General features: G+C 41.4%; 1 protein-coding gene across 2 annotated transcripts in view; it reads right to left on the bottom strand.

Annotated features, from left to right (window-relative positions):
• Positions 1-951: 951 nt before the first annotated feature.
• Positions 952-15,116, bottom strand: part of APP (amyloid beta precursor protein) — a 178,157-nt gene continuing 163,992 nt past the window's right edge. For both annotated transcript variants that reach the window (XM_032183216.1, XM_032183224.1), the window contains 3 exons: positions 12,293-12,393; positions 9,024-9,170; positions 952-1,919 (listed from right to left, as the gene is read on the bottom strand). In XM_032183216.1, the coding sequence (XP_032039107.1) occupies positions 1,818-1,919; positions 9,024-9,170; positions 12,293-12,393 (350 nt within the window). In that variant the 3' untranslated portion in view covers positions 952-1,817. The remainder of the gene's footprint in view (positions 1,920-9,023; positions 9,171-12,292; positions 12,394-15,116) is intronic.

Below are 15,116 nucleotides of genomic sequence, written 5' to 3'. Positions count from 1 at the left end.
GGTCTCGAAATAACACCAACCATTCCCATAGCCCTGATTCCTTGCAATGAATTCCCTCAGTATAGTGGGATGGGAGAGCAAAGGGAATAACACCCCTGTTTGGTGATGCACACCAGGCAGCTCTGCTGCTAGTGCAGAGCAGCAAGTGCCCGTTCTGCTTGAACCCTAGCAGGTGGCTTATGAAAGACCTGCCTGGGTTGTTCCTCGCTGCACAAACAGCCCTCCTGGTCAGCACGGCTGTGTCCTGGGCCAGCGGGTGGATCAGCTGAACAAGCGAGGCTGTGTGGAAGCTCATGGACAGGGATCAGGGACAAGTTAGTGCAACAGGGTTGGAAACTGTGTCTGTCTTAATGAGGTCTGCAGTGAGGCTGCACTCACCTGAGCTGTGCAGCCCCACTGCTGCCACGCTTCTCACCATGAGGACAAACGTTGCAGGTGATGCTGGAAAAGAGGCTGCTGTTGCCTGCGGACAAATTGAGTTGCCTTCTGGCTTTTGTGAGATACATCTTTCTGTCATTAGTCTATTTTTATCTGTTTCTTAAGTCCTCGTTTAACCCATTTTCTGGAGAGAAACAAGTTACCTTTTCCTGGTTCATGTAATAGGCACCTCCAGTTTTACTCCATAGCTCAACTTCCAGCACCACCTCCAAGCTCAGCCTGAGTGGTTCTCGCCATGAGCTGGGTACAGAGACCACCTTGGAGCTCTCCAGGTCTATTCAACCCCCTCCTCTGGTGAGTGGGCTCTGCAGCAGGGGTTCCTGCACACTGTCAGTGCCTCTCTCTCCCACCATGTCTCACTGACATTTTCCTCCTGCTCTGATCTGACTGAGCGCCACCATCCTCATAGGAAAATCCCTTCCCATCCCTCTCCTGGGGTGAACACACGATGTTCCCGGTTTAAGTAGCTTTCAAAATCTTTGTATTCTGCCTTCCAAAGAAAACTCTTGCCCAAAAGTTTTTTTTCTTAATTTATTTATGTAACACAGTGTAGAAAGCTATCAATTCATAAGCAATGGTTCTGTACAATCATCCTGCAGAGGATCCCTGTTAATTTTCGACCAGCAGGCACTTTTCCCCCCCCCAGAAGTGCTCACAATTAACAGGGATTCTTTTTAATATTTTTTAAGATCCAAAAAAGATACATGGAAAAGAAAATAAGGTTTACCTTTCAATGCCTAAAGTGTGCACATAAAACAGGCACAAAGAAACAAATGTGTATTCCCATGATTTCTACGTCACTAATACAGCAGGAGCAACAATCTGTACAATAAAATGCAACTGCAGAGGAAAAGAATTTCAATAACTCATCTGGAATACTTTTTAAAAAATGTTGTTTTACTTTAAAATGCATAGTGAGAAAAAAACGCTCAGCAAAGAGAAGCAGCTAAACCCCACAGACACAGAAAGCATCCCCCATCAATTCTTAAAGCATATTTCAATTAGGACTTAATTTTTGTCACAAATCACAAGAATAATATACAACTGGCTAAGGAGCTACATGATAAATAATTGGGAAAGAGAATCTATCCATGCACTAGTTAAATACAGCTAAACTCTTTACAGTACACAAAAAACATTCATTAATAATGTAGTGTAAAGACTGAAATGTAAAGAGAAAGAGAGAGAAAATACATTACTGATTTTATTAATTCAAGTTCAGGCATCTACTTGTGTTACAGCACAGCTGTCAAAAGGCGATAATGAGTAAATAATAAAACAGAGTGTTTTTGTTTCTTTCCACGTTATTCTATAACTGAACACCAATGGGCAGTGAAGCAATCATTCTGCTGTCCAACTCATGAGGCTGCTGTGGTGTCCTAATTCTGCATCTGTTCAAAGAACTTGTAGGTGGGGTTTTCGTAGCCATTTTGCTGCATCTTGGAAAGGTGGCGCTCCTCTGGTGTCACTGCAGCATCCACCTGTCATGAGAAGGAGAAACCAGGCTCAGATTTTTGCTTAATTTCACAGCACATCTCATGCTTCCTCACTAGGCCATCAGGCATGCTTTGTACCCCCGTATGCATTCAGGCAGAAAGCATCCTCTAAAATGCAATAGCTTTAAAGAGCAACTTGCGAGAGACGTCCCATCTAGCTTGGACAGTCACACTTCACTTTTTGGATAGAGGAAAAGATAAGGCAACAGGAACAAGTTTGCAACCTATCTTTTTGCTAGGACTTCAAAACTAGCTGACCGAACTCAGCAATACCACCTTTGGATTTTGTTGTCTGGTTCAGGAAACATGTTATGCTGCAAATTAAAAAAGGAGATACGGTTTGCATCTCCCTGCTAGTCCCCCATTATTACATTTTTTCTCCTAGGACACATAAAGAATCCATACTAGGAATGAACTGGATCTCTAATGAAAAGAAAAAGCTGATGAAATAATAGAAGAAGCTGAAGTAAGTGGTCGGAGGATGCCTTCTGTCTATATTGTACTCTCAGATCAGTTGCAAGTGCTGTGGTCTCAAGACCATTAAAAATTAACTGGCAAAAATAAAATGAGGGTGTGAAGGAAAAGAGTAGCCAGAGTAGCCAGGCAGAAAGTGAGCAAATTGCCTGATGCACTCGCTGAAACTGAACTTCTCTGGATTCAAGGTCGTATTTAGTTTAGTGACAAAAAGCTTGCCATGTCTGTGCTGTTTAAGTATTTCTACTTAACAAAACTTGACCTTTCTTGATTACTTGGAAGATGGGCATAAAGAAAGCTCAGTCAAGACTTCTCCATTTAATACTTGCAGCTCCTCAAATTATTTCCTTTCTTCACTGAATATTTCAGTAATATAAAACTCCATCAAATTAGAGTGGGTGACAACAGACTCTAAATATTAATTAGGTATTCTGCCTCTTCTGTATGAACTCAGTAGCTGTTGTGTATTCAAAACCTACCATATCCTGGCTATCTTGCTAACCATCTATTAAAACACAGCTAAGAAAGTCTGCTTGTAAGCTGTTTTACTTTCTCTCTTATCTCTAATGTTTGATAGCTCTTAAAACAGAAGATAAAAACTGAATTTTGCACTGTCAAGAATTTAGCATTGAGAAGGTGCCTAAGACTCTAGGCTAAAGTACTGAGTATGAACATTTTCCTGGGGATTTCTGTAAGTACTGACCTTTTGGAAAAATAGCCATTATAGCTTAGCATAAAAATAACCTTTTGGATAATGGAAAATGTATTATCTCAAGACGTCTTACATAGCAGGTAAGCTTACTCTAGCCATTTAATAAAAAAAAGTAAAGTAAAGTAGTTTTATTTGATACTCATTTAAAATCTACAATACTGGAGATAACTCAACTTGGTGAGGGCAGAGTATGGCCATCTGTAAGTTGTTACTTGATACTCTGGAGACAGATGAAAGGTGTGTTCTTCCAAGCTTGGGACAAATGCAAGCTGCTCAACTTGCTTTTGTAGCCATTCCTTTACTGTGGTATGTTGTACTACCGCACCACCTTCCCTGCAGTAATACCAGAAAATGGCTCCTCTCAGAGCCATTTTATGTCTTGATGGTCTTTCATTTATTACTTAAAAGAGGAAATGCTTCTGTGTGTGGCAAGTGTATCTGACTGCTCAGATCAGCTGCTAACCCTGAATCTGATCCATTTTCCTATCTGTGTCCCATCTAAATCTTACCCATGTTCCAATGCCCAAGTTGCACTCCCAATCAGCATTAGATTTTCAATCAGATCTCTTTCTTGTGCAAAAATTACATATTTTTGTGAAATACTCAACTTTAAGGATCACATACCATTTTCACTTGCAAGCTAGTGCAAAACTCGCTATAGCTAGAAGTCCCAAACTTGAGAGCAAGCCCTTATTTTGGGCCGGTAGGAAAGGTCACTGGGCTGAGCTAACACAGGGCTTCCTGTGTTTCCTATTCTGCAATATAACTTGACCTCTTAAAACACTGTTGTTCAAAGGTGTGTTTTTTTTTCATTTGCTTATTTGTTTTTGGATTTGCATGAAGTAACTCCTTTATGCGATAAACTCAAAATACACCAATTTCTTCACCTCCTGCAGCACGGTCTCAGGCAGTGAGATACTGGATAGGGAGATGGCGCTCTTGCTTTCAACAGTTCTTTCCAGATTTCCCTTATGCTAGAAATTGGGGTAAAAAAAAAATTGTGTTCTTCTTTCCCTGCCTCTCTTCCTTTCCAGAAATGACAGAAGAAACTTTTTGTTTTCTGTGGACAAAATGCAAGTTTCCCTTGGCCAGCCTACGCGAGCGCTGAGTGCTCAGCGTGGCTGTCAGCAGTCGTTTCAATCCACGAACCCCTGGGGATTTCACAGCCCATCTCCTCTTCAGCCTCCACAGGCAAGTCCCCAGGACACTTGTGTACAAGCACTGGCTGAGCAGCACTCGTGTTCTGGAGCCGTGCCTGTGCCTGCTGTTCTCCCTCGTGGCCTCCCTTCCCCAGGGAGCCCCGAGAGGGCAGATATGAGCGTGGGTGCGAGGTGGTGACAGACCTGCTGCAGCTCACAGCACTGCCTCTGCGAGCATCTCCAGGTGCTTGGGCGTGTCCTGCTGTGTTACACGTCCTTTCTCTGCGGGCTACCAACTTTTTACACTGTCCACACCCATGTGCAGCGAATCAGTCTCTGGCAATTTGCTGATGCTATCACCTTGCTGCAGACCACGTGTTTTCAAGTGAACGCTTCATCGCTGTACCAGCAGCAGGGTCTAATATTCTTGTACAAACACATAAAAGGCCTAATCTGTGCCCTGAGGACCACGCAAATTTAACAGCGTTAACTATTTCCATTGTGACAATGTCACCGCGTGCCATCTGCTGCCACTGCTGTTGTCACTAATGCGGCTGCGAAGGAAACAGAAGAACAAAGCAGGGGAAATTGCAAGTGTTCCTGCAGCCTTTTTTAGCGCTTGCAGAAACTAAGGACACAGTGCAGACGCACGGGAAAAGCCACCCTTCCTTTTACTCTCGACTGGGCTGCTGTGACATCAGGTCAGCAGTATTTGAGCACACTGAGCACAGTAACGCTGTGCCATGGATTATCCGGTGCTTGTCCACATCGAGAAGTGACAGCCTCACAGGTCACAGCTAACCCCACAGGTTCCCTTCTAGCATAAAATTAGTGTAATATGAAGCACTGGGGCTGAGAAAACGGGGACACATCACCATGTATCAATACATGCCTGAGAGTGTTTTTCTTTTGGGAGGCTCATCCCACTAGGATGGGGATGCAAAGCAGGGGTGTACCAGAACCTGTGCTGCACTTCTTCCTATTTAAGCTCCAAACACTCTACTGAACTCTGTAACCTGGTTTAGCTTAAGCCTCCCACTCATCACTTCTTATTCAGGACTAGAAGATATGATAAGCACACAACATAACCTGCTTGTGGGAGAGGAACGGAAGAAGGATGGTGGAAATCAAACTGAATTTTTAACATCCTTGCACAATGCTATGTATCAAAAAGCTGCACTTTGATAAACTGGTTCACAGTGGAAGTCCAATAACCTCTGAAATATGGCATTTATAGATGAAAGGGATTTATTGAGGCTTCCACTTGCAATCTTAGTCCTTTTTTTTTTTTTTTTTTTTTTTTTTTAATTTCCCCTTTAGCCTTTAAAATGACTGGATTGTAGCACTCCCTCTCTTTCCTGCAGCTGACTGCCACAGGCTAATCCATCTCGCTGCCAACGTACGTGCACTGCTGCTCACCCTGCATGTCTTCTCTTCCACTCGCTTATACCCATTTCAGCTGTGCCAAACTGTTCCTCTCTTTTCCTACAACCTTTGTCCTAAGTATTGCTCTGTCAACCTACATGCCTTTAACTTGGCTATCTCCTTGTCAGTAAATCACTAAAGCCCTTTACCATTTCAATAAGCTTTTTGCACCCATTATGGAGGTGGCAGGAGTTAAACACAGCATTTAAGAGGTGTGGGTACTTCCATGCTGCAGAGAAGCAGCCTAGACACTTCTCTTTTCTCTTGAGAAAACAGCTTGGTCAGGTAGATAACCTCTTTTAAGACTGCCCATCTATCTCCTTCTGCTCTAGCCTATAAATCTTTCACACAGAAAACCCTGGTGTGGAGTCGGGAAGATGGCAAGACTGCAGCTAATTTCAGATGCTGCCTCTCTCTACACACACAGGCAGACCAAAATCCCGGACAGGATGTGCTGGCAGCTCTCAGAGATGCAATGAACACAACATTGCTGTCTAAATGCTGGTAAATGGGCACTGCCTAGCGCACACCTGCAGATCGGACTTTGAGAGATGGACTTTGGAGAGTCCTGTGGTAATTTTAGTGGCTTCTGTGCTGCTGCATCACTGACTGCCTCCCCCCACAAGCTGCTGCTGCTGGAAGTGCTGCCTCTGTGACAGACAACAAATGAGCTTCAAAAATGAGATACCAAAAGAGGGTGAGCTGAGACATTCGGCTGCAGTCTGGAGCACAGGAGGTGAGAACCTCTCCTTTTTCCACCTGCTATTATGGAGGAAGCAATCTCCTGCAGACAGCTGGGGTGGGGGCACCAGCAAAAGCCATCTTGAAAATGTCTGCTGGAGCTCATACGTGCACATAGAGTAAGCAATTTTCAACCACTCAGTCATTTATTTACTTAACTGTGGCAGTCCATTTCCTGGGGAGGCTGAACCACTTTGAAACATTTATATTGTCAGACTTGGAGAAAATTATTATGACGCCTTTTCAAAATAGGACAAGTGTGTTCCTCCTTAGGACTTCAAAAAAGGCTAACAGGATTTTCAGTAATGACTCTTGTTAAAGAAATCATGGGGAAAGGAGAACAAGCCTTAGTCAGACTTGACTTTTTGGAAGATAAGAATATAAGTGGAACAGGACTTGTTTTGTAATTTTGCATTCATTATCACAGACTTAAACTCTCGCAGTAACTTCTGACATGCAACAAACAGGTTGCTAGATTTGTTAAAACATACTCAGCCAACCTAGGACTCATGTACAGTTATTTTTACATCAAGTGGTTTTGCTCCTTTGTGCTTTTTGTGCATGGCACATTAAAGATAAATTAATCCCCTCTCAAATGGAACGGCTTAATTTTGAGGACATTTTAATATTAAACATCTATTTAAAATGGGTCTTTGGGTGCTTTTTATGTTTTCTGTTTTTCTCTAAGTGCATGCTAGAAAAACCTAGGACAAAAACAGATGTTGTGCCTTTCTTGCAGGCGAGACAGTGAAGCTATGCAGTCTGCCAAGACCACAGAGTAGGTCTGGCAGAATGAAGAATCAATCCTACCTACTGATGCGAATCACAATGCAGCAAATCTACAAGGAAACACCATCTATGGTGCAGTACTATGTATCAACTAATATTCTTGTTAGCTTCCCTAAGTGATGCTGTCATTTTGACATGAATTACTTGTTCACCTTGGGCATGTTATTTCTAATCCAGCATTTCCAAGTTCACTGTCACTGAAGAAAGCTTGTAAGAATCTTTGATTACTTTCTCCATGTCACTCCATCAGATGAAACCTACCTGAAATTTTAAGGTCATACTGCAATAATGGTATGTCCACCTTCAATGTCCGATTCAGGGCTTTGGCCTAAGGAGTCTCCTGACCTATTGTTGTCACTAAACTCAAAGGAGGGTGAGGTGACGCTAGTGCACAGCAAGGAGCTCCCTTCCACCACCTCTGGGTGGCAGCTTGGTGTGAGTGAGCTCTGTTCAGCTCTGTGTCGAGCACCCAGGAAAACCATTTTGGCAGGAAAGCACACCGACTTCGACCTCACACCTCAGCTGACATACAACCGCTGACAGCAGCAATCACCTCGGTGGTTTAGAATTAAAACCCATTTGAATTTTCTACAAAATGGGCTGGAAGTTCTCAGATGGAAAGTTAAAGCTGAGATTCTTGCTTGCTGTTTTCTCCAGCGAGGTCTAAAATTCTGCATGGCTGTGTGCTCAAATCTCACCCCAAGCCATCACTGCTCTTCTGACCACATCTCTTTAGAAGGTTTCAAACCATGTAGGCAACCACAGCAAGGACACAGGAACGTGCAAACACAGGCTGAAGACAAAGGCTTGCTCAAACATTTCTAAGACCCTTCATTGCTCCAGACAATGGGATACATGCATTACGAAGCATATATGTATCCAGGAAGATCAATGCAAAGTTCACTTGACTCAGGGTAAAACCAACATAACTGTGGACTTGAGTAAGATTTTTTTTCAATCAAAAATTTAAAATGCCAGCTTTGGAAGATAAAAGCATAAATGTCTCAGGTGCTGGCTAATCTAAGTACTACCTGCAAACCAGAAACTCACATGGGAAAACAGGTATCAATACACAAGGGGTAAAATGTTACACAAACCCCTCTTCCAGTTCTCATAATTTAAGTTTTTCTATGTATAGAGATACTCTCCTAAAACCAAGCAAGAGGTGAGGTATTTTGAATTACTGTAAATTGACCACAAATCTACTTGGTAGATTGGGAAGAGACATGGGTTTTCATCTTGAAAATCCCATATAGGAGTCTTATATTTTATTTGTGTTTCTCAAATTTATGAGTTTTACGTTAACCATAAATCAAAAGCTGTTGGTAGTGAAGTTAAATCTTGTTTCGAGAACAAAAAGTAATAAAGTATCTGTATAGGGAAAATCCTTGTAGTATATAACACAATCCACAGAAGACCTGCCTCAAACATTTATTTGCAAAGTAAATGAAGAAAACTCTGTGTGTGAGAACTCCCACCAACAGTAAAAACAGATTTTTCCTCTTGTGCAGTATCTGTCCATTTGCTGCTGTAAAATTTCCTATAAAATGAACTTTTACATTACAAAGTGATTGGTCTGGGATGGTTCCAGAATAAATTTTTGTGGTTTTGCATCCAACTTAGCATGGCTTATATTGTGTCTGAGTTTACAAAATGAGGCAATTTAATTCCACTTAGCTAGATGCAACCTCTCAGACTCTGAACATAAGGCTAGCCAAAGCAGTGGTTTCTTTGTTTGTAAATATGTTTATGGAGCAGTGTGTTGACTGCTGCACATGGCACCATTTGTGCTTGGTGGTCTTTTCTTACCTCCACAACCCCGTGATGAATAGATGTGTACTGCTTCTTCTTCAGCATCACCAAAGTAATGACAATCACTGTTGCTATGACAACACCTCCCACCATTAGTCCAATGATGGCACCTTTATTTGAACCCACATCTTCAGCAAAGAACACCTACAAAGAAAAATAAAGAAAGGTGGCTAATAAAAAACCAAGTATTTTGTTACCTTGTCCAGCTGCCACAACGATACAAAGCCTAGTGAAGTATCAGTAGTTAAACGGTACTGTAAACAGTACAATACAGATTCAGTAGTTAAACAGTACAGATTCTAATCAATCAAACCTGGATTTTGTGGATTACCACAAAGTTCTCACAGATGGAGAAGAGGTACAGAAGCAATTTAGGAAATTTGTTTTGCCTGTGGTGTAGCAGTGCTGTGGTTAAAGGGAAAGCTCATCCCTGTGTCTCCGGTTTACATGGGACTTAGAGACAACAGAAGTGTGAGAGTAGTGGCTTCTTTATTTATTTTTTTTGGTAAGCAAATCAAGGCAACTGCAAAATGACTGATATTCTTGTGTAGAAGTAACTAGGGAGCATACAGTTGTCTTTATATTTCAAATGTGAATCATCAAAATGCTCCTAAATCTGCATCTGTTCAGCTTGTTTGGACTACATCTGATGCATTTCAATACAGGAGTGGTGAAGACCTTCAGGATAACAGTGAAACTTGCACACAACCAGGAAGGAATAAATTCTCACACCAAAGAAATGTGAGTCCAACAAACATGAGCATGCCGATCTAAGTGAACAGCAAGGGATGCACTGAGATTTTGCAGGGCAAAGGGAGAATGAGCTATACCTGCACGGTGACAGTACTCATGTGAGACTCATGTGTGAAAAACAGAGAAGATCCACGTAAATCATAGGTACCGGTAAGGCAAATCAGCAAACAGCAGGAACCTTTACGATGCATTCAGTAAGACTGCCTTTTAGCAACAGGACCAGGTATGAAATGTGAACAATTGTTTTCACTGTCCCCTTTTGTATACGCCGCTTTATTTTACATTCATGAATGTTTTACAAGCCTTTTGTCTGCTTGTCAATATTAGGCTTTTATTATTATTATTTTTAACTAAAATAGGCAAAAAGGATTAGAGAATAAATTACATTCACAGAATTGTAAGACTACCTCACTCTGAAAGACTAAATACTTTGACAAGCATTTAACCAAAATGCAGAGGGAAGCAGGAAACCAGCTGAGAATTATAATGAGCTGTATAACATTTGCAGTCTTTAAGAAACACAATCTTCCTTGGAGAGGTATTAAAACACGCAGTATAAATATTTATATTGTTCCTAGTTGTAAGCAAGAAATACATTTAAGCAAAGTTAAGAATTCACTGCAAAGTACACACAATGGACAGTATTGGCATAAGCTCATGTGAAGTAATAATTTTTTCTCTCAATTTTACCTGCAGAGGAATGAACCTTACCACATTATTTCAGAGCCCTGTGAAATGCCCCAGCTAATATATATGTGCAACAGAGGAAGGCCTGAAGCATTCTGAGTCATGAAAATCAACTTAATGTACAGCTAAAACGTGAGCACCCACAAAGAGAGAACTGCAATTTCAGACCAATTCAATAGTTTCCATATGAAATGCAATGCACAGCTGAATTCAAAGCAATATCCTAAGGAGACTGTTTCAGTAAATCTTTCCAGGGCACAGAAGAAAACACAGATGAAAGTATTTTCTGCTTACTGCTTTTGAATTAAAGCTAATGGAGAAGGGCATCAGCTAGGATATGGCACACAGTAAACAAGCGATGCCCTGTAAGGCATCATTACAGCACTTTCTCGACAACACTGGGCTCCTTGCTCAGTCTCAATTGAACACATAACCGAGAGGACAGCTTGCTGATTTTTAAATAATGGTTGTAGCTATCAGTAAGAAGCACGGCATTAAATGCTTCAAAAAGCTTGAAAGGTCCCACTTTAAGGCTGATGTGCATTGCCCGGGTGCCTGGATTACAATGCACTCCCCATCAGCTACCACAGGAAGGGCAGTTGGCAGCTCCAAAGTGCCTGCATCAAACCACTTAAACGTTAAAGGTCGCTGTGGGGAAGTGCATGTGACACAGGATCGATAACTAATGAGCACGTGGCTGAAAATGCATTTCTGCAAGTTCCTTCCCTTCAGTAAACTTGCATGGGTTTACTCCACCAGGGTGTTTAACTCATCTGAGCTAAGCACGTCAGAATTTCCCAAATTAGTGCTAATGCATTTTGGATTAGCTCATCAAACTGGGAATTCTCAGTTCTCAGCATCAAAGAGATGGCAGAATATCTTTTCACACAGTGATTGCCTAGTTCAAATGCAAATTTAAGTCCCATGCTAATTTTAATTTTCAGCACTACTTAGCTTTAAGAATATATTAAGAAAAAAAGCTTTCAAGTTTAATATCAGGATATAGAAAGTCACGGAACTGAAATCTCATCATGTAATATACCTTTACAAAAGAGAAAGCAGAAAAGGTTTACAGCTAACGCTGCTGTATGGGTTCTTCATTACTTATTAAGGAACTGATGCTTATTCTTACTTCCATTGCTTTTGGTTGTTATTTTTGTGTTCATAAGAAACACAGTTCAAAGGAGGAATAGTGTTTTGCTCCTATTTGCCCTTAATCTGTTAATAATTTAATATACCTTACAGAACAAAACACACAGACAGACAAAATTAAGGCCAGTATCCTCTTATCCCAAAGAACAGGATCTTGCCAGAGGTTACGCTCCATGGAGTTCAGCTCCTTCATGCATCACCTCTGTCTGTTTTGACAGAAAAAGAATCTATTCCTGAAATGGCGTTACACTAGTTCTTGCTGCACCATGCTGTGTTTCCATGAATTTTTGTTTGTTTGTTTTAACTTATTTTTAAGCATTTTCCTTTTTCTGTATCTCTTCTCTTCAGTTATGTGAGTGACAGACAGATAGTGGGACAGACAGGTGTTGCCCAAATGACCACATCTGACCACATGGCAGTGCAAGGAGAGGAAGGCCAGAATTTCCTCTCACGTGAGACTTAATGGCTTTCTATCTTCTCTGCTGAAATTACTCCAGCTTTACTTCCATTTAAGAGAGAACCAGAAGAATCATCATCTGTTCACATGGAACCTTTCTGCTGGCAATTTCAGCATCCACATCACTCAGGGGAAACACAGCTGTATTTGACCCACACGTTCAGGATTTAATCAGCAATTCATAACACCATGCAGAAAGGACCATTTGTTCACTCACCAGCTTTTGATGATGCACTTCATATCCTGAGTCATGTCGGAACTCTGCATCCATCTTGACTTCAGATATCTCTTCTGTTTTAACATTGGTCAACCCAGAACCTGCATTGCACCGCAAGGACAATTGGTTAAAGTCATCGATTCAGTTACCCTCTGCTTACCTCCACCACTACGAGGGCACACAGCAATGGTATCATTCACACGGAGGAGGTGTGATGCAGCGTGAAAGGGAACTGGGAGGAATGTGAGGTACATCTGGTGCTTCAGTCACTGAGGTGGCACAGAACGAGCTGGTAAAATTTCTCCCCTGTTAACATTTCTTAATTCACTGCAGCTATGTTGGTACAAGTATCAAAGGCTTTCAGTACAAAACACAGCAAGAATTAAGCTGCTGGGGACCAACAGCGATCTCCTGAACTGGCTCACAGGATGCAGGCAGATCTGCTCTGACAGCCTCTTTAGCAATGTCAAGAAAATTTAGTGTTCAGGCCAAAACTGTTCTCCTCCCTAAGCTCAGGCTGCTGTGAGGGAAAAAAAAAAAACACATACCCATGGTGTGAGGTGGGAAACCCCAGATATTTTATTTTCTTGTTTCTTGCAAGCCTGTATCGTATGCGCAAACATGCCTAAATAACCTCTTACTATGTTGGTGCAGTTTACAGAGTTCTTATTTGTTTTTATATTTCAGGCTGCTCAGAACTGACTTCTGCCTGAGACATGGTAACTCCGTCTCTTGATTAGATGGATACAGTAAACCAAGTAATCACAGCTTGCAGTGCTTTTAATTATAGTTTGCAGTCCTGTTCTTTGTGAAGGGGAGATGTTGCACTTGCCTAACTGGAAAAGAAGGACAGGATTTCCTCCTCGAAAACAGCCTTAAGAGAACGAACCAGACATACAACAGCTGAGCAGTGCATCCTCTATGTGTATCTCTGAATGTTTTGTCCTGAAAAGCTGTCTCTGGCTTGTAGAGAACATATGGATATTCACATAGCTGGTTATTTTCCTTCTCAGTGCAACTGACTGACATTTACATTTCTTGGAGGCACAAACACTGCAGAAGCATGGTGTTTATAAGCAGTTATTTCCTCACCCTGTCTAATGTGATAAGGACAAACTGTTTCACATTCCTTGTCTATATTTATTTTAGCATTTTATTGCCCCAACTGATTCTTAATATTGGGGCTGACCTTAAGCTTTGATACAGAGGGAAAATCTCTTCTAAAATTCTCAGCACTACTGACAGCTCTTGTGCTCCATCACCACTCTGGACACTCAAGAAATTCTTGAAGACTTCCATGTGCCACAATCTGAAGTAACACTGAATTAAAGCATTATTTCCCTTTTATTGCCTTTGAATGAGCATTTTTTTCCATTAAATGTTTATTTAATTTTATACTATGAGACAGGTGAGAACAGACCTTCCCAAGAACTTCTCCAGACTGTACTTACAATCTCATTCTAAGGCATTGATCTTTCTTTTTTTTTCTCTCTCTCTTTTTTTTTTTTCTTTTTTCCTTGCATATAAAGGTGAAAACAAGAATAAACTTCATGTGGTAAAGTATTTATGGTTATTTTCTTGAAGAGTCTGACTGCCCCATAAATTCTACCTTAGTAAGTGTCTTCTTTTTAAGGAATGTTTTATTCCTTAAAAGACCTTTCTTCTTTTATTAAGCATCCGATTTTTGACGCCACATTACCCTACTGACAAGTATATTATGACATGTATATGCGAGGCCATTTCTAAATGCAAGAACAGTTGAGTACTTAAGGAACTGCAGTTTGAAAACAAACCATGATGTTCTGTCAATGACACGCAGGAAGAAATGAAGATGAAGGAAATAAAACCCACATGGTGCCTGAAAAGAGGTTTGATTTTCTATACTTGAAGCAGCTATGGTTAGTTTTCCAAACTAAGAACACAATTCACTCTCCTTTGAGCATCATCTCAAAATAGCCCCTACACCTGCGTCAACAGGAAGTGAAGAAAATGAGAATGTGTATCTGGCCACACCGAGGCTCACCTCTTCAAACCTTCTGTCTTTTTGTTATTAGAATTAAAAGGGGGAAAACAAGAGTAGAATAGCAGTGTTTTGCATAGTTTAAATATCTGGTGGGAAAGGGCTTTCCTGGGAATTGGTTCTCTGCCCGTGGCTGAAGCAGCTGAAGAGGCGGTGGGCTCCCTGGTGCTTGCTGCTCTCCATGGCCCCACCGGCTGCCCCTCAAACGTGCTGGGCAAACCACCTTGAGGAAACTCCCCCAGAGCAAGGACCTCAGAAACTGCTCAACTTGCATGATACAGCTGGCAGATCCATTTAAGATACAAATATTGATTAGAGCATATACATACATATATGAAATACATTGGTAAGGAAACAATTTGTGTTTTGTAGAGAGAAGTCCTGCTCCCGAATCTCTTGGAGGTCACTAACAAGCTAGCAAGGACATGGGAAAGATGAGTTGGCTTACAGGGAATCTTGCTTTCCAAAAAGAGGTTGAGAAGATCCCTCATCAAAGCTGTGGCAGAAGCTGAGATGGCAAGGATTAAAAGAGAAAGTCCTACGTGACTTCCCACAGCTAATTAAGACACGAAACAACGTGTAAACACTCAGCCATTTTTCACAATGGAGGAAAGTTACCAGCAGGGTCCCACAAGGATCTGTGCTGTGCTATTTGTAAAAGTGATCTGGTAAGGGAGTGAATGGTGCAGGGACAAAGTTTATTGAGAAAAAATAAAATAGTCAAAGTAAAACCAGCTGCAAAGAACTGCAGAAGGATATACAAATTCTGAGTGCGCAATAAAAGGGAAGGGATATTTAATGTTG

This window comes from Aythya fuligula, chromosome 1, assembly GCF_009819795.1.
Source record: "Aythya fuligula isolate bAytFul2 chromosome 1, bAytFul2.pri, whole genome shotgun sequence".
NCBI classification, from domain to species: Eukaryota; Metazoa; Chordata; class Aves; order Anseriformes; family Anatidae; genus Aythya; species Aythya fuligula.
The sequence above is the reverse complement of the archived record's forward strand: the minus strand, read 5'-3'. Positions and strand labels throughout refer to the sequence as shown.